Source organism: Sarcophilus harrisii, chromosome 4, assembly GCF_902635505.1.
Source record: "Sarcophilus harrisii chromosome 4, mSarHar1.11, whole genome shotgun sequence".
Taxonomy (NCBI): domain Eukaryota; kingdom Metazoa; phylum Chordata; class Mammalia; order Dasyuromorphia; family Dasyuridae; genus Sarcophilus; species Sarcophilus harrisii.
The window spans coordinates 7258290-7278230 of record NC_045429.1 but is presented as its reverse complement, the minus strand read 5'-3'; the positions used below and the strand labels follow the sequence as shown (position 1 = coordinate 7278230).

At 43.0% G+C, this 19941-nt stretch overlaps 2 protein-coding genes across 9 annotated transcripts in view; one reads left to right on the top strand and one right to left on the bottom strand.

The window, feature by feature from the left end:
- LRRC40 (leucine rich repeat containing 40) overlaps nt 1–6051 on the bottom strand; it is a 53689-nt gene extending 47638 nt beyond the window's left edge. Inside the window, exon 1 of the mRNA XM_031968878.1 lies at nt 4857–6051. Within this exon, the coding sequence (XP_031824738.1) occupies nt 4857–5583 (727 nt within the window). The 5' untranslated portion in view covers nt 5584–6051. The remainder of the gene's footprint in view (nt 1–4856) is intronic.
- The window catches only part of SRSF11 (serine and arginine rich splicing factor 11), a 33635-nt gene continuing 18993 nt past the window's right edge, over nt 5300–19941 (top strand). For 4 of the 8 annotated variants that reach the window (XM_031968886.1, XM_031968885.1, XM_031968884.1 and 1 more), the window contains exons 1-3: nt 5300–5384; nt 14419–14493; nt 15611–15858. In XM_031968886.1, coding sequence (XP_031824746.1) covers nt 15638–15858 — 221 coding nt within the window. In that variant the 5' untranslated portion in view covers nt 5300–5384; nt 14419–14493; nt 15611–15637. Of the gene's footprint in view, nt 5385–14313; nt 14494–15610; nt 15859–19941 lie in introns of those variants that run through there. The other 4 variants (XM_031968880.1, XM_031968883.1, XM_031968882.1 and 1 more) reach the window with 4 other exon arrangements.

Genomic DNA, 19941 nt, shown 5'->3' with positions numbered 1-19941 from the left:
AAATGATCAGGAAAGAGCAAGTGAGAAATGTTTGAATGTGAAAAAAAACTGGGAAAGAGAACACATGGAAGGAAGTACCATGCAATAAGGCTGGAAAGATAGGCTGGAGCCACTTTGTGAGAGGTTTCCAATGTCAAAGAAAGCCTACAGTTAATTCTAGAAGTATGCAAGAGCCACTGAAATTTGCCTGCAAGAATGTCCCCATTCAAATGTCCTTTTGGAAAATCATTTTGCCAAGGGTGGAGACAGGCCTGGGATGTGAAGATCTGAGGCAAGGAGACCACTTAGGAAGCTACTACAAGAGTCCACAGGTAAAAGGTGATGAAGGCCACAACTATGGTTGGTGGTAACTATGTGAAAGGAGAATATCTGCACCCCCTGCTCCTTCTAAGTATCTACTCAATCCTCCACCCCTCACCATCACATTTCTAACTTCAGCACATCTATGAAACTGTTGAAGCAGATGATATCTCAACAATATTGGGGTCCTCAGGTTGGCGTTGGGCCATGGAAAAAGAACTGTGTTCCATTGTTGAGGTCCTCAGGTTGGCGTTGGGCTATGGCAAAAGAACTGTGTTCCATTTAAGGAGCAAAGATTTACTACACTGTTGACGGAGGGCTAAGTTCCAAGGGAATTTAGCAAAGACTCAGGAGCAAGAATGATGCAATATAACCCCTAGGGGAGACAGCAATAATTTTAAGATCCCCTTGAGATGTGATGTCCGCGGAACTAGCCACCACGAGGATGGTCAAGGACAGAGTCTGGAGACTGCAGTCTGAATCCGAGCTCCAGCACACACAACTGAGTCTCTCAAGAATGCTTATTTCAAGTTCTCTCAGTCCTTATATACCTTAGTACAATTACATCACTACAGCACACTGAGCATGTGCCGATTGTAGAACCATTACATCACCGTACTAAGTACATGTAAACTAGAGAACTATTATCTCATCAGTCACCCTGAGTAAACACCCTGTTATAAGTATCCTTGTTTCAAATATACTTTTCCAGAATTCTGGCCCTCTATGTATAGGAATAAGAGAGAGCCCCTCTCTGCTCAGAGACACAGGTCCAAATGCGAAAGAATTTGCGAACCCCAAAGACTGTGGCAAAAGGGAAGCTTTATTTTTTTCAGTAAGAAGCTCTCTCTTAGTGGGCAAATTTCTTAATGAAGAAATTTGCAAAGAACAGGTTGACAGAAACCTATTTTATCAGCAAATTTTGGCACAGTTTGAACTGATTATCAGACCAGGATCTCCCAAAAGAATGAAATTACTTTGAAGATTTTTTCCAGAATTTAGAGTTTCCTGAATAGGGATCTGACTACCCAAAAAGATCAATGGGGGGGGGAGGGGTGATTTGCCCGAGATTTCCAATTGAATGATGCTGATTATCTCTGTCTGGAAAATATGCCTTCTCCCAGACTCTCTGGAGCCTAGGAGACCCCCGAATCTTTCTTCTTTTGCAGATCAAAGGGGACATAGTTTCAGTGATTATTTTACAGATTAAAGGAGACACAATTTTTGCAGAGTTCACCAGCATCACTCTTTCACGTCATTTTGTCTGTGTCTGCATCTCTGTGCAGAATATCTGTGTCACGTTTGTTCTGTGAGCTAGATTTTGTTACTTGAAAAGATTTAAAATGCAACCAGCTATAGTTAGAATGCTGGGAAGATTTCCTGAAAAGTCTAACTTTTTTCGTTAACTTCAGCTATGGCCAAGCTGGAAGCTATACAAAAAATGTTAGCTAATTTAGCAGATTCTCAAAGTTTTGAGAGCAATGATTAAGAAGTTTGGCAATTAGTCATTTTAAGACTGCAAGAAAAATTCCTGAAACACTGGGGATAATTCCAGGAATGTACCCCATTCTGAAAGAAAAGGAAAAAGCAACTTTTTGCTAACCCTTCCTTGATTCCCAACTTGTCTAGAATCCCATTCTGCTACTTTGGGAAAGCACCCCAAAAGGTTTTAAGGAATCTTTTCCACTCCACTCCCCGAAGTAATCCTGAATGTGTCTCAGTTGTGGGGATTATTAACAAGATCAATTATTAACAAGATCAATATAGCCCAAGTCCCTGTTTGCTAACTCCTTTCATTTCAGATCAGATTAAGAAAAAAGAATGCTAAAAGTACTGTAGAGAAACTCAAATTCTGCCTTACCTCTAGAAATAGGGGAAGCAGACATGGGGACCCCACACAACCTTGCCCAAACACCTCCCCATCCCAGCTTGGGGGAATGGAGATAGAGTGAGGTGTCAGGCTCCATGGTTAGCATTCCCTGAGCCCTGGCACTTGAAACTACCATCAGAGGGAGACCCTGGCCCCAGTCACTCCAGCTTTCAGAAGCTTCTGTCTAGCAACTGCCTGGGACGGATCTGGATATCCCTGGCACCACCCAGCATGGCAGTGTGAGGTGAGAAAGCCAGTTAGCCTCTGCATTTGGTAAGCCCACCATTCTCTGTTTCAGTTGTAGAATGCATTAACTATGTAATTTATGGCAAATTATTTTATTTCTGCCCAGTTTTCTGGTTTGTAAAAAGAAATAACTGTTGTTGTGAAGATCACATGATTGCAAGTGTTTTACAAAAAAACATGTTATATGAGTGTTAACTGTTTTACTGGATATAATTGCTACATATTTGATAATTTTATGGCTTTTTTAGATGTGACCAATAGATAAATGATTTCTGTGTGTGTAAGGTAATTTGGAAATTTGTTTGATATGATAGTAAAAGTAATTTTAAAGGAGCTCTAATTAAAGCCCACAAAAGGGATATGTATATTGTAATCTATTTGCACTTATAGTGTTAACGGAAGAGTTTGGGAACTTTGGGAAAACGGAAAAGCAGTTTGCTACTACTTTAAAAACTCTGGCTACAAAGAGCCTTTTTTTAAGTTATCTAGAATCAGAATTCTGGGGACCATCATTAAAAACTGGCACCTTAACCCTTTCCTGGCTCATAAACGAGAAATGATTTGTGTGAATTAGAAAATAACTAAATGGAAATTCAGTCTGTCTAGAACAATCTAGGGAATTCTGGCAAACTCGCTCATAAAGTTTCTCCACCATCTCCCTTGAAGCTTCTTCATAACCTCCTGAGAACTAACATTCTGGTAAATCTGTTTCCTCCAGACTTCAAGCTATGAACTTCCAACTATTTGCTTACCCTGAATACCATCGGGTAACTGATTCTGACACTCAACATCCTTCTGAATGCTGCTGCCGCCATCTTCACATGCCTCCCTTCCTCTATCTGGACTCCACCAGGCAGGGACAGCTCTACAAGCCTTATCAGCATGAAGCAGCTCCAGAAGATGAGCTCTCCATCCCTTTGTCCCAAATGAATTTGGGGGGCAATTGCTTGAGAGGGGAAATGATGTAATACAGCCTCTAGGGGACACAGCAATAATTTTAAGGTCCCCGGACCTTAGGGGGCTTCTATTCTAACAATCTGTCAGTGCTTCTAAATCTTCTGGCGTTGGAATCTGTGATCCTGAGGCCCTCTGATCTAAGAATGCTACTCTTCTGCCTATAAAAGTCCTAGGAATATAATAACATTTCTTCCCTTAGACTTTAAGAAAGATATATTAGTGATGTTAAGACGATTGTTCTAACTAACTGTCAATGACAGAGTCTTCTGGCCTTAGAACAGTCCTTCACCATTCTTGTCTGTTGGTCAAAGATAACCAAATTCTTGAGACCACTCCTGGGTTCTGCCTCTAGGCCATAAAATTAGCATATCAATGACATGAACTGGATAAAGAGATTTCCTTTCTCCAGGTTCCAGGCTAAATTCTCTTGGAATTTAGACTGCATCAATTGGCAGTGACAATCATAATAAACTTTGCCCCTTGACTGGAATATGGGTTCAAGCCTGCAACTTCTTTTGGGACAGACCTCACTTGGGGGTCTGTGACCCCCAACCTTGTGGGGTCCCTTCCCAACTTCAACAGGAAGATGTGCTAATTTTATGGCGGGAGATAAAACAGGAGAGGTGGCCTCCAAGGCCGATGTCTGTGGCTTAGAGGCAGCCCTGAGGAGAGGTCTCCCAGGGGTGGGACCACGGACAGTTCTCGGACAGCCAGCAGGTGGAGGGGCCACTTCCAGACCTCCTAGGCTGGCCTAGGAGCCCTGGCCCAATCTCAGGAGCGCTCCCCGACTTCACAGCCCAAGTTGCCCGCTTAGTCCAGGCTTCCTGAGAGGCTACTGCAGAAGCAGAGCGAAACCCGGAGGGGAGACATCCTCGTCCGGCCGCTCCCCGGAGGTGGAGACCGGGGCCAAACGCCACCGAGAGGGGCACCGCAGCCTTCCCTACAGCTAACTAGTCCTTCTTACACCCACCGGGAGGGAAGCCGCCCGCGGAGCCCCCTGCCCCCTCACCTTTCCAGGGTCCCTACCAACCAAACACACCTCAAGGGGCAGGGGGCCCTCGCAGCCGGGCTGCGGACTGGAGGTGGGCTGGACCTAGGATGCCTGGAAGAGGGGGGCCGGGGGAAGGGGCCCAGGCCAGACCCAGGACTCCCAGTACCGACCTCGAGGGCCGGGATGTCCTGTCGAACCACGACCCTCCCCCCAGAAAAAGGGGCCAAGGCGGGCCTGGGACGCGGCAAGCTTCTGAAGTGGGACAGAGTGCGCTCCCGCAGGGGGCCGGACCCCGCCCCCGAGGCGGCCCCAGGACTTCAGGAGGCGCCTGAGCAATGCTTACTGGGCCCGGCGGAGGGCGGCCCCCGGCGGGTCCCAAGGCCCCTAAGCCACGCTCCGGAGCCTCCCGCTGGGCCCGGCGGGCGGGGCGTTGGTGGGCGGGTCCCGGTCCCGCCCGGCTCGGGAGCCAGCGGCCGCAGGCCCCGCTCTTACCTTCGCTCAGATCCCGGCCCGAGAGATTGAGCTGGCCACTCTTGCGCGCCGCTTTCAGCAGCCCCTGCGGGACGCCGGCGCCGCTGTCGCCTTTCTCGTGGCGGAAGCCCGAGCCCATCACCGGTCTCTTCAGCCTAGACATGTTGCCCCTCTCCCGCCCAAGTCCCAAATCGCCCCACCCACCCCGTGACGCATAAACACCGCGCCGCGCCCTGCAGACCGTCGCCTCAGACCAGTCTGCCCCGTGACGTCCAAGCGGCGCGCCGTGGCCCTCCCCGCCTCTCTCCCCAAGCATCGCTCCACCAGCCCTGTGACGAAGAAGCAGCGCGCCCCGCCCCGGCCAGCCGCGCGCGAGGGGAGGAGAGTCACGCGGACGTCGGACTCGGACGTGATGTACGCGGTGACGTAAAGGTTGGCGCGCCTGTGACGTCGCTAGCGGCGGCTGGGCCCCTAAGGGAGGCAGGAAGGAGGATTCTGGAGAAGCGCCGGGACTGACTGCGTGTTCTTCAGAGCCAGCGTCCGCCTCAGGTAAGCTGGCGTCCAGGACCCGCCCGGGCTTCCTCAGCGTTAGGGACAGGGGACGGGGTCTGGCGGAGGACGGGGCTTCTGGGCCTGTGGGAGGCCGGGGCCGGAGAGCAGCGACGGACGACGGGCAGCGGGGGCGGCCCTTCGGTAAAGAAGGCCCCGCGGAGCGCGCAGGCCGCAGGCCGTAAACCGCACACCGCATCAAGTAGTCCCCGGGCCTGGGTTTGTGAGCCCCGTAGGACGGGCCACTCCCCGCTCCCTTTCTCCGCTCGGGCCCAGCCCGGCGTGAGGCCTCGGAAGTCGCGGAGGAGCCTGAGGCCAGAGAAGCTCGGGGGCGGGCACAGCGCCGGGCCGAGGGCGGGAGGCCAGCGCGGGCTCAGCTTGGGTCATTACCCATTACCGCGTATCACCTGCCTAGTGACCTTGGGATCGTCGTTTCCGCGCGGGCGGCCCGGGTTTTCTCCCCCGTAGGAATGGCCTTTCCCGGTCCGCCCTGACTCGGACCCCAGAGAGAAGCCCTCCGGGGCTGTGCACTTATTTAGCACCGTGGGTTCGGCCCGCATTTACGTAGCGCCTCCCGTGCTGGTCGGAGGGACGCCGGGACAGACCCTGCCGCCGCGGCCCGAGCTGATTGGGTGCCCCGCGGGAAGTTAGCGCCCCCCTCCCTGACGGCGGGTTTCCGCGAGTGCAGCTGGGACCGTGTCCGGAGCCGGAAGAGCCGGGTGCGAACCCTGGCGGATGAGCCGGGAGCGGCCTCTGTCCCCGGGGATACCGTGCGCCGCTCCGGAGTTGCGGGAGGGGTAAATTCGGTGACGGGCCTGACTTTTAAAGGGATGTTTCCCTCGGGGAGCGATCCGGAGGCGAGCGCGCAGCTCTGCCCTTGGGCCAAGTCCGAGAGCTGTCACCCTTGGGGACTTGAAGTGACCGTTACCTGGAAACCTGCTTTGGCTTCCAGGTGTGCGCGCTGGACTCTCGGTCCGCTTCTTTGGGTCTTTGCCCTCTGCCCTTTGCTTATCTTCCTAATCCAGTGTGGATCCCAAATGAGACTGGGGACAGGGAGGCAACAGCGAGATCCACGGGGCTTTCAGGATGTCATTTCGATCTCTATTGTACTTAACTTTGTTAAGTATTTCCCAGTGAGCGTTTTCCTGGTTTGGGCTTCCCTTGGGAGTGTTGAGGTGGAGCTGTGCGACTGTTCCCTAAACTAGTTACACTCATCTACTGTAACCCATGAGAACAGAGGAAAACACACCTGGATATGGCATCTTAGCATGTTATTATGGGAGATTTCTTTAAAGTCATCTTTTCGATATAGACTCTAACATTTAAAACTCTAATAGGCTTAAAATCCATTATTAATAATATTTTGAATTGTTAAAAATTTGTGGGGAATAAGGACTTCATGAATTTCCAAGCCTCACATTCAAATGGTTTGATTTCTGTTCTTTTGTTTTCTCTAGGAAAAAAAGATACACAATAAATTACTGTTCTATTTCACCATAGAAAAGAATGTCAACAGCAGTCTAGATGGGGCTCTTAACTGTAACATTTAAATGCAACTGTATTTGTCAAGTAACTATTTTTGAAGAATTTTAAAGATAGTTATACTACTATTAACATTGTTAATATTTAGATTAAAAAAAAAGAAACAAAGAAAAACACTTCAATCCCCCTTGAACTACTTTTCACCTAAAGTGAACTTGGTCTGATTTGGGGGAGGAGGTGATAAAACATCAAAATTCTAAAATTATCTTTCTCAATTAACTTTTGGAAAGTGAACCATTATGTTAAGTTTTAACATTTTGTAATAATCAGATGTAATTCCCATCTTAATGAGGATTGTTAATTTTTGCTTAATGTAGAATTATAATACACATCTGTGTATGTGTGTGTATATATATAATATTAAATGTTTGGATTTGCACTCATATATACTTTTTAGGTGGTCTGGACTTGTCATTTTATTGGTATAGGAATCTTCCAGATAAGGGAACCCCCTCTACCAAAGCAGATCCTCCATAGTCTCAGAGCTGCCTAAGAGAACATAAGTTAAAGGACTTAACCATTTTGTATTTTGAGATGATACTTGATCCCAGCCCTAGGCTCTCTCCACAATCCTGCTTCTAGTTTTTCCTTGAATAAAAACCCATTCAAATATCCTGTCCCATTGCTACCTTGTGTGAGAAAGGAAAACTATTTGCATAATACTATTTTAATATTTTAATTTCTGACATGTTTATAAATGTTGTAGGCAACCAACCCACCTAAATAAAAGATCATAAAGTTCTTGATGTGAAAATGTTAGAAAATCTTTGTTTTAAATGAACCTGAAGTGAAAATGAAACTATTAGAGAACATTTTCTGTTCTTGCTTTCAAAGTTTTATTTATAGCCTGAATCCCTGTTTCTCATTTAAAAAAAAAATTTTCACATTAAATTAATCTCTTCTTTTCTTGTGCAGATAATCTGCTTTAAAAGAACCAAATAACTATTAACTCCCGAAGTATCTCATTTCTGTGAGGGCAAGAAATATTGATAGTTTTACTTGTAGCCATAAAGTGGGAAGGGGGATAGTAGTGCTGCTACTTTTTCTAGAGCTTTTGTTTTTCCCAGATACACACCTTTGCCAACAAAGTAAAATATTGTTCTGTGTCCTTGCAAGAATATTAATTGGCTTTGCTTGATTTTTTTCTTATTTTTTATTTCTTTTTTGGCCCGATTTTTCTTGTGCAACTGTGAAAATATGTTTAGAAGAATTGCACATGTTTAACCTGTATTGGATAACTTGCTGTCTAGGGGAGGGAAGGAGAAAAATGTGGAACCACAAGATTTTGCAAGAGTGAATGTTGAAAGCAATCTTTACATATATTCTGAAAAATAAAAAGCTATCATTAAAAAAATTATATGATCTGCAAGAAGAGGAAAAAACACCAGACAGCTTGTGACATTTATACTTTTTCAGTTGATAAACAAGTTGGTTGTTGTACAAAATTGTAGTTTTGCCTCAGATATTTCAAATGCCATAAATGCTCTTACAGGAATGCTTAGAGACTCTAAACTCTTTCTACCATAAAAAGACATGTGGCCTGGCATTTTTAAAAAGGAAGGAAAAAAAAAAACCTTGGGGTTTTCCTTTACATATTGCCTGCTAGGTCTTTTCCACTTAATTTGATTGAAGATGAAAAATAGAACTTAATAAAATTTAAATCATTTTGAGATGAAAACAAACTTAGTTAAAGAATCAAAAGTTTGTGGGGATAATTTTTGAAAAGCAGCTGCTGGGGTTGCAAGGGAATCTAGTCTACAGACATTTATTAAACACCACCTTCCATCTAAGGTAGGCACTGTGCCAATGTAAAGACAAACTTAGCTTCTGTTGAACACACACAGGCACATATAAGTACAAAGTGCAGACAGGCTATGAATACTTAGCGATTTAGTTGAAGGGGTAGTTTTAAGAACATCCTCCTAGAGGAAATGATACTTTGAGAGAAGCTAGAAATCATAACAGGATGCAGAGGGAACATTTTAGGCAAATGGACTGAAGTAAAAGATGGAATATCCTGCTTCTGGGAGAAAAGGCATAAGACATTTATGTGCGATAAAGTTGGAGCCACATAGTAAAGAACTTTAGATGCCAAGTTTTTTTTATTTTTGAAGAAATGGAAACCCATTGAAAACTCCTTCCCCTCCTTCTTGCAGGAGTAATATCATCAGACCTGTGCTTTAGGAATATCAGTTTGTTTGCTGTGTGAAGAAGAGAGAGACTGGAAGCAGGCGGGGAGTTGGCAACTAGTCTTGGCCCTGGTAGTTACATTCATGCCACGTCCTATAAAGAAGGGAATAGAATAATGGGGAAACAAAATGGTAGACTTGGACTTTCATTGGATACAATAGTTGAAGGAGAGGAGTTCAGAAGAATGGTTTTTAGAACATGCATATTTTTGAAAGAAAGAGATCATGTGTTCTCTTTGGGCCATGCCAACTCTTGGGCCTCGGTAATTTGGGGGGGGTCTTCCTCATCACCCTAAAAAGGTTTTTAATTAGGTTATTCACATAATCCTATTTTCCATGAATGGTACTGTCTCGAAAATAAAAAAAGTTCTTTTGTTTGTTTAAAAAACTATTATAGAGAGCTAAAAATGGTTCATTTTCTCTATGGTTCTCTTTCTCATCTTACAGCTAATATTCATGTTTATATAACAAAGATCTGCTCATTGGGACTATTGGGAATAGAGAAATCAGAATACAGTCTGCACCGCCTTTCAACCTTTCTGTTTTTCTTAGTCCCTGAAAAACAAAAAAATCACAGTACCTCCAGAGCATAACATTTTCTCTCTGGATTAAAAAATTGAAACATAGGGCAGTTTGGTGGTGCAGCAGATAGTGTCAGCCCTGAAATCAGGATGACCTGAGTTCAAATGTGGCCTCAAACAGTTAATAATACTTCCTAGCTGTGTGACCCTGGGCAAGTCACTTAAGCCCAATTGCCTCAGGAAAAATAAATTGTAACATTATACAATTTGACCATTATAATATTAGCATTAGAACTTCAGTAGTCTATAATCTTAGAAATTAATCTAAAACTGTGATGTCATACTCGAATAGAAATGGATGCCTGGAGTCTTTATATTGACTTAGAAACCAGAAATTAGCATTATCTCTGCTGCATTGTAACTTATTTTGTTAAACATGTCCCAGTAACATTTCTTAAAGTGGTTTGGGCTGCAGTCCAGAGTTTGGCAGGCATTAGTTTGACATTTGTCCTGTAAGGGATGTTTAGATTGGAGGGAAGGAAGGGGACCTTTCTTTTATCCTGCAAATGATGAATATAATTTTAAAAATTAAGCATATTATTGGTCCTGGAGGAATGAGCACAAAAACTAATCAATATCTAAATGAATTTGGTCATTCAAATCAAGTTAATCATCTCAGGCTTTAAAAGAAAAAAAATGTCACTGACATTTTCCAGCTGTTGGGGCCTTTCTGTTTTCCTTTTAATAACTCATTTTCCCTTGTTTCTTCATCTCTCTTCACCCCCTCTGTTCCCTAGTTTGGATTTGGATAAACGAAATCTATAATTAGAATTATTACTTGAAGCTACCAGTAATCCACACTTTGTAGAGAAAAGAAGATGGAAGCCCAAAAGAAAAGGAAGTTCCCAAATTCTCTTGTTGGAAGAAATCATTCAGTAACTTTTGGTTGTTTGGCCCTTGAGTATTTTGAGAAATGCTTCTGTTTTTACCACAAGAACCAGCACTTACTAGGAACCAGATGATCCCTTGTATTTTAACAACTTTCAATCAAGAACATAATTTAATACCATAACTAACATTTTCATTCTAAATGGTCAAATACACAGTAGCATCCAATAGAAAACATGAAAATGGGCTTTTGATAATAGTACAAATCATTAAAATTCAAAATGATGGCCAGGGGAAAGCATTTTTTAAACATTTAATCTGATTTATTAGAGCAGGAGTTTTTAGTTTTGGATCTGTGGATTAAAAATATTTTCATAACTATAGTTGAAATATGTTCTTTTATAATCTTAATTATTCTGTTGAAATACACTCCTTAAAAGTGTATTTGAAGTGGTCTGTGATTTATGAAGCAGTCTTCTGAATAGCAATTTTGAAAGGCCCATAACACAGAAAGATTAAGTACATTTCTGTTAGACTTAATCAAAATACCATTCTATTTTCCATCACTGGAAATTAAAAACCCTCTTATTACTCAGAGGAAACTGGCAGTATCTTAAAAAGGTTAATATTAATTTTGAAATTGGTTTGCATAGTGACATTTAAAATAGTTTGTGAAATATTTAACTTAATTTTAAAACAAATTTAAGAAATATTCTTAGTTCACTTTATTCACTTTAGTATTCACTCCAGATAGTTTTGAGTATGTTCTTTTGGGATAATTTGTATGATTAAAGTGATAATTTAATTTTTTTAATAGCTTTTATATTTTTAAATACTTACAAAGATTGTTTTCAACTTTTCATGGAAAACCTAGTATTCCGGATTTTTCTCTCTTCTTCCCCCCTCCCTTTAGCAAACAATCCAGTATGAGTTAAAACATGTACAATTCTTCAAAACATTTTCACATTTCTTAGATCAGGGGGAACAAACAGCAAAATAGTGAAAATACTAAGCTTTGGTTCAGTCTCTGAAGTTCTCTCTGAATGTGGTTGGGTCTTTCCACAAATCCATTGGAATTGCCTTGAATCATGAGGTCATAACTTTAATTTAAAAAAAAAATCTCTTTTGATAATCAACCCTTTAAACCAGTCCTCTTAATATTTACTCTATATACATTTTAACTTTAGTATGTTTAGACCAGAGTGCCAGCTACAAAATGACTTAATATTCAGGCCATCATATTTTTTCTTAGAATTTCCACAAATCTTTTCAAGTCAAGTAGTACCCAGATATTTATTTAGATAGCTAACAAATCAGTTTTTCTAGAAATGAACCATAAATGTATCTCATAGAAGTATATTGTTTGCAGCAAACTTCATTTTGATTTTTATTAATAGGACATCAGGATAATTATTGCCCATATGTAGATGCTTAATAAGTAGTTGTTGAATGACTATTCCCCAAATACCCCCTTCCATTTTACCCCCAACCAAGCTCTAGTCCCCTGCAGGCACTACAGTTTTACTTTGTGACACCCAAAGCACCTGCAATTAGTGGCAGGACAACTTATGATGTTTTTTTTTAAGGTCATTTTTACCCTTCTAAAAGACTAAAAAGTTTTAAAATAGAATGAAGTTAAATTTTAAATGAGTTAATATGCTAATGCATATAAGAGTAGTATTAAAATTAGTCTGGGAAAGCAATGTTTTCTGAGATCTATTGCATTTGTTATGCTGTTTTTATTTTACATGGTTATAAAATTGTTCAGCCCATGCTTTTCCGACTCGGATTGCACTGAAAAAAAAATTTAATTAGGAATATACATTTTTTAAAAGGTTACATTGAGGTTAGGCTTTCTTCACTAACTTGTTTTCCTTGGTACCATATAGTCAAATTTAAAATAAAATCAGAACAATTACATAGAAAATTTACATTTAGAAAATCCTGGGTATAGATCTACTCACTAGCTTAAAAATATTTTGGCAATGAATAAGCCTATACTTGTGGAGTGTGTGAAGGAGGAGTAACTTAAAAGCCCAAACCAAGCCCCTCCTTTTTTTGCTTCCATTTTAAGTTTATAATAAAAACATCTTATTTTTTGCATCTTATATGGACAAATGGGATGGAAAGGAGGAAGAATCTAGGTTACTGTGTTCAGATCCCTGCCGATTTTGAACATTGACAAGTGAAGAAGATTCCAGTGAGAGTTCAGCTCTGAGTTGTCTAAGTGTTCAGTCCCTCATTTAAAATTTGAGAGAATAATGTGGTTGGGTCTTTCCACAAATCCATTGGAATTTTCTTGAATCATAAGGTCATAACTTTAATTAAAAATTTTTTCTCTTTTGATAGTCGATCCTTTAAAACCAATCCTCTTAATATTTATAGAGTAATAATAAAATCTTGTTAGCACATTTCAAACTATGATTTCTGTCTCAGGAATCAAGATGGATTTGTTTTATATATTAGTTCTGAAAAGAAGTTTTTGCTCCCCATATTTCTAGACTAAAACTTAGCTAGAATGAGATATAATCACAGTTCATTGCTCAGGCTCTGCCTTCTCCCTCTGTACATCTGCCCTGGCTGTTCCGAGGCCTGGAATGACCTTCAGACTTCCTTAGCTCCACTTCTAATTTCTGTCAGCTTTTCCCAGCCTAGTCTGCCTTGAGTTTAGATTGCCTTCTTGTTGCCCTGTGTTTATCTTGTCTGCCTGTCGATGTTAGCCTGCTGTCTCTCCTTTAGAAGGTGAGCTTCTTGAGATCAGAGAACTCCTTCCCACACTTGTAACCTCAGCACTTAGCACAATACCTGGTTCCTTAGCACAGTGCCTGAGCCAGCCCCCAGTAAGTACTTAATAAATGCTGAGTGACTTGATAGAAAGATGGACCTCAGGCAAAAACAATAGGGATCAATCCAGTTACATACATAGAAAGGCTTTTCTCTTTGCATGGTATCCCACTGACTTCTAACACCAATGACCAGGAACGCGGATCTCCAGTTCTGGACTCTTCCCCTGAACGTCAGCCCCAGATACCTTTTTGCTGTCTTGAGGTTTCAGGGAGAATGTTCTGGAATCAAATTATATTTCTCCCTCACAAAAACACATCCTTTTTTCTGTCCAAGACACCAGTTTTGGAAGCTACCTCTTTCTCACCCTTCTAGCCAGTTTCTGATTAGATCTTGTCGATCGTTCCATTCTTTTCATAGCCCACTCCCCTTCGGAACCTGGGCCATTGCCTTAATTCATCATCTTTCCCCTAGATTATTGCATTAGCTAACTAATTGGTCTCTGGGCTTCTGCTGCCACCATAGCTTCCTATTATCTCAGATAAAATATAAATTCCCGTGTTTAGGTTTTAAAATCTCCATATTTCTCCAGGCTCTCGATGTTGCCCCACCTCCCAAAATGGAGCCCAAGTGGCATCCTGTCTCCATCTCGGGAAGCCAGTTTCCCCTTTTAGTTTTAGTGCCTTTGCAGTGACTGCTCCTCCACCTCTACCTCTCAAGATTCCTTCTCCTTTAGCTGGGAGCTCAGAAAGTGGGTTGGCTGTTTTAATTACATTTCATTTTCCCCAATTACTTGTAAAGACAATTGATGCAGCATCTAGGCTGCCTCGGGCCCTCCCTTTCACGCCGTCTTGTGTACAACTGCTCTGTGTATATCTCTTTATTTGTCACCCTCCCTTTTGTGTGCCTGTTGTCTTCCCTTCAATGTTACCGGGCGGGGGCGGGGGGGGGGGGGGGGGGGGGCCCCTAGGGGGGCAGCGTCTTAGCTCGGCGCCGGACTTGAGACAGCCGGTACGGCTTAGGCTGCCTTTGAATCGGCTCCTAGGTGGGTAAGCTCGAGTCCTGGATTGTCCTGCCTGTGCCTGAATAGTTTGTATCTTTCGTTTGTAGAGCACCCCTATAAGGGCACGGGATCTGATAGCAACTGCATATAGATTTCATTGGATGAAAACTGTGTATTAGCAGGTGAGTTTGGCCTTTTTGTTTCTATGAAGTGCAAATGCCCGGCGTCTTGTGGGGTAGAGACGGAGCCAAGCCTAGGGTACGCGCGGCCGTCCGGGGTCGGAATCGCGGACAAGTTGTTTGGTGACGGTGGGCACGCCCCCGACGGTTAGGTCAGCGCGCGGTGTCCGGGTGGCTTCGTTATTTTAAAACCAGCTATGGGAGGCTAGCGGGAGGTCGTTAGAGCCGGCTCAGCTCTTTAAATACCGACGGATCCGGGGCCTCCCACGTGGCCCAGACTAACCTCAAAGTGGGGTTGGGAAATAGTGACCAAAACAGAGATTCCCCAACTCGGACCCCGTTAACGTGGGACTCTCCAAACCAGGGGTCCCGGCTGACGGGCCTCCGTTGGGGGGGGGGGGGGGGGGGGGAGGCTCCCAAAGATGCCATGCAAAGGAGAGGCCCGAGGCAATGAGAGCTGGAAGCGAGGTTGCCCCTCCCGCAATTTACAGGCCTGTGAGGGAAGGCGATCTTGCCCGGGGAGGCCGGGCCCCTCCCGGCGGAGGAGGGAGTGACCTCGGGAGGGGCTTCGGGAGGCCGAGGAAACGGTAACATCGCCGGGTGGAGGGGGTCGGGGAGGACGAGAGTCTGATCCTGGAAGTGATGGATGGGCAATGGAGTCTCCCAGCCACCTTCCTTGCCTCTGTCACTTCCGTTTGATCCACGGGAAAGACGAGGCGGGTCGCGCTGTTTGGTACCCTGAGAGGCCTCTGTAGGCCCAGTCCGGCCCCGAGCCCTGGCCGAGTGACGTCACTGGGTGACGACGCGTTGCCGCTACGCATTCGCTGGACGCGCATGCGCGGCCGCCGGGCATTGTGGGACGCCGCGGCCCAGCCCGAGCCAAGCGGGTGGCCGTTTGTTCTGTGCGTGCCTGGGCCTGCGCGAGGTCGGCGGCCGGGCCCCGCTCTCAGCCTCGGCTCTCGGGCCCGCCCGCCTTTCGTTCGCTCTCCTCCACTTCGTCCTCCTCTCCCCCTTTTTCTTCCTCCCGGGCGCGGCGGCGGCGGCGGCGGCGGCGGACCCGGCTCCCTTCCCCCTTCCCTCCCTCCCTCTCACTGTTTGTTGTGTGTTTGATGTGTTAAAGCAGGAGCGAGCGAGGCCCGAGAGCGCCATGAGCACGCCCACCGTCGTCCCCAGCGCCACGGGCCCGGGCCCGGGTCCGAGCGGCGGCGGCGGCCCGGGCGGCGGCGGCGGCGTGCCCGGGGGCGGCAGCGGCGGCGGCACCGAGGTCATCCAGGTGACGAACGTGTCCCCGAGCGCCAGCTCGGAGCAGATGCGGACCCTCTTCGGCTTCCTGGGCAAGATAGACGAGCTGCGCCTCTTCCCGCCCGAGTGAGTAGTGACCCCGGCCGTTGAGGGGGAGGGGAGAGACTGACCGGAAAATGCCCGCCGCGAGGGGGCGGGGGTCGTCGCCCAGGCCCTCGAATGCCCCCTCCCGAGTGGCAAATCGACCCGAGGAACGCGTTGGGGAGGAGTTAAAGAGCCCCGAGAAAAGGAGTGGGGGGTGGGCTCATGGGGATTTCCCCTCCCCCACGGAGCATAGGGGGAACGGGCCCTGAGGGACCCCGGGGCCAGTGAGGCGGGAAGTTAGGGCGACTGCCGGAGCCACTGATTCCGTGGTGCTTCCGCGGGGGCCGCAGGCGTGTCTTTATAATCTCGGACCTAGTTTCTCTTTTGTCTTTGTCCAATTATCTCTGGTGAAAGAGAGGATTCTGGGGTGTCCCGGGTGGGTTACTGAGATTTATGCTTGGGTTTGTTGTCTTTAAGCTTTTTAATGAATAAGTATCAAATTAGCACCTAGGGAAAGGTTAAAGAGCGCTTACAGATCCACAGAAGAAAGAAAGGTTGGGGGCATTCTATTTAGCATAATGGGTGTTTGTCCCAGTCCTAACATGCTCTTGTGTCTGTCAAGTTAGATCACTTTTCTGAGCCTGTTCTCCACTATTTAATGAAATTGGACTTTATCATAGTGGAAGAGAAGCAGAATTGTTTTTGAATGTGATTTTTATTTTCTTTTATGGCGTTTATAAGTTTTTTAAAATGGCAGAAGTAAAAAGTTATCGTAGAATTAGGAGACTTCTCTGTAGTTTATCATAGTTCTCATAACCTGACTGTCACTGCTTTGTTGCTAAACCTTGAAAGCAAATTTGTCTCATTTATTTCTTCCATGATGGTCTAAATCAGTGGGCCTCTATCATCCCTCCCCATTCCCCCTCCCTTTTTTGGGGGGGTCTTCTGGACCTTTACACAAAATTTTATTGAGGATCACAAAAGAACTTTAAGGTCCACCAATAGTTTACTATATTGGAAATTAAAACTCATTTTAAATATTATTAGTTTATTTAGAATAATAAGACCATCATATTAACATAAAAGAAGTTTATGAGAAATACATTTTCTGAACTAAAAAATAAGTGAAAAGAATATTTTTTGTATAGTTACACATCTTTTTGATGTCTGACTTTAATAGATAATCTGGATTCTCTTGTTTCGGCATTCTACTTACTACAGTTCTCTGAACTGTTTAAAGAAAACCCAGCCTCATACAGATGTGTAGTTGGGATAGGAAGGAATATTTTAATGATAATTAAATAATGAATTGTGGATATTATTCTTTTGATACTGTACCTGAATTTTTTAAAAGATTAATTAGTATATCATGTTTTGAATGATTTTTTTTTAACCCATGAGCAATTTTGTAATTTCCCACATCAATCAGTTGGAATATATTGGTATATGCAGGTTTTATGTATACACTTTATTATTCTATGTTGAAAATTTGCATTCATTGATATCACCACCAATTTCATCAGAAAAGTCCTTAAGTTTTGGGAAGCTTGTCAAACTAATGGCAGATGAAAATTTTCCAAAATTCTAATTTCTTTTCAAAATTTCAGTTTTATCACTAGAAACAAAACATGTTTTCTTTCCTTAAAGCGATGATAGTCATGTCTTGCATTTTTAAAAAATGTCTGTAAAGCATGCTACATAGTTACCAAGTCAGTCTTTTCACTCCTAACCTCAAGCTGCTTTTCTTCCAGACACATCTCTCATGCTTAATTATACATCAATTATGCTCTATGACTTACTTTTCATTTTTGTCACCCACAGTATTATGAGGATATATGGTCTCAAGATTTAATAAATTTATCCATTTATTTGTTTGTTTCATCAAGAATTTAAACTGTTTGGATGTTTTTACTGGGTGTTTGTAGAGTCTGTAAAGAATACAGTGATTATTGCTAATAGTTCAGTGCCTGCCTTGATTCTACTTAAGGCATAGCAGTTTTTAGCTACCATTGCTTTGACGCTGTTAGAGTGAGAGTGAATAGAAACATGGTCGTCCCACGATTAACCTTGAGATTCAAAACTGTTACTCAATACTATTTAATAGTTTAACACTATTAAGATATCCTGGAAATAATTAGTTGGGGCTGATAATAGACAACTCTGAGCAAAACCATGTCTAGCCATTACAATTTCATGGACAAGATAACCTTTCTTTCATTCCCAAATCCCACAGCTCCATTGTGCACTGGTGAGGTAATAAAAGTGAAAAATGCAAATAATGCTTTAGTGTCAAATACTTCTAATTTGAGGACTCCAGACCATTTGGAGAGAACCTAGGTCTAGATGAGCTTATAAAAAGAAGCCACTTCAGGGATTAATTTTCCCTTTATTTGATTAGATTATTACTGATCCTAAATGGTGAAAAATATTTAACTTACTGTTTGAGAGACTCTATTTTATTTAGAAAAATGGCCACTGTGCTTGAAAGTCAATAATATTTCCTGGTCCTTTTTTTAAAAAAATGACATTGCTTGAGAGGTTTTTAATCCATTTTCTAGAAATAAAGTGTACTTGGTGTGAAAAAAAAAAGTACAAGTCATGGCTGAAAACACTGGAAAAGACAAGAGAATAGCTTGTCTTTCCTTCCATTTTTGATAATCTTACTGAAGAGTGATGCTCTACATTGATGGTTCACACTAAAGACACACACCTTTCGTTATAATGGGATATTATATGAGAGAATTGTGCTATTGAGAAATTGAATCAGTTTATACATCAGCACTGACCTTGTTAGGAATTGGAAGGTATGTTTAAAATAAAAAAAAACCTAGTTCTTTATCCATGGTAAACATTGAGGAAATGTATGTTGAATTTGATGGCATTAGGTGATTGAGGTTCTGAGAGTTCTTTTTCCAAAAAAAAAAAAAAGTTCCCATAATTAGGCCCTATGATTTGACTACATTTAATTTTTTTTAATCTGAACCTTAAAGTTAACTTTATCTTTTGTGCCACAGCAAATAACTCTTTACTTCTGCTCTAAATGGGAAGCTAATCAGGAAATCTTACTTATAACAATATAAATGGTGTCCTTTAAGTTTGCAAAGTTCTTCACAGATATTTGATTTGGGCCTTGTGCAAACTTTGGAAGTGTAGGTAATGATGGTCTATGGCATTTTACTTCATTTTCCAGGTACAGTAACTGAGGCTCAGAGCTCCTGACTTTTTTATCCATGGTCACAAAATAGTTAAGAGGTCCATATGTACATTTTTTTTAACCTGTTTATCTTGGTTCCCAAGTCCTGCACTCTTGGGCAAATACTTGCCCTCATTCAGGTGCTCTGGTGCCAGTTTTAGAAAGTCTCTCTTAACACTAAACCAATATTCAGAGCACAACTCCAGACTTTGAAACCTCTTCCCTCCCTCTGTTTTGCTTTGTTTTCCTCTGTTCCCCAGTCTAAACATTTTTTAATTTATCTAGTCATTTTGTGGTATCTAGGTTTTTTACAGCTTTTAAACTGAGTACCATCATTTAGCCCCAAAACAAGTAATTTGGGTTGTATTTTGAAAGAGATTTGAGAATTCAATTTGCCTATTTGACTTCCGATAAAAAAGGTAGCTTCCTTTCTATATGTTAAGCTTCATGGTAGTATAATTAAAAAGACGAGATGGGAGGGATGTTGGTATTTAGGGTTTCAGGTGCAATTTGATAATAGGCTTCAGGATTACATGTTACAACCTGGAAAATTATCACCTTTTACTACCAAAGAATAGGGACTGGGCACTCCAATTGAAAAATATTACAGATCTAGGATAAAACAAAATACTTTGAAATCAGAGCAATGGAAATCAAATGTTTTGAATAGAAAAACCTAAAGATCATTAGCCTTGTTCTGTTCTTAATCAGATTCTTGTCTAGCAAATAACAATTCCCCTGCTTATATTGATACAAATAAATTATTTCATCTTGTCCTTAAATATGCTGTTAAGGGGGTTTGTTTCCATGTAATCATTCTCTCTCAAATGAATGGTTTGGACCAGGAAATCTATTAAGATCCCTTGGAGATCTAGATCTTATCCTCAGAGATGTAGAAGAATAATGTGGTCTCACTTCCAGGAATAATTTAA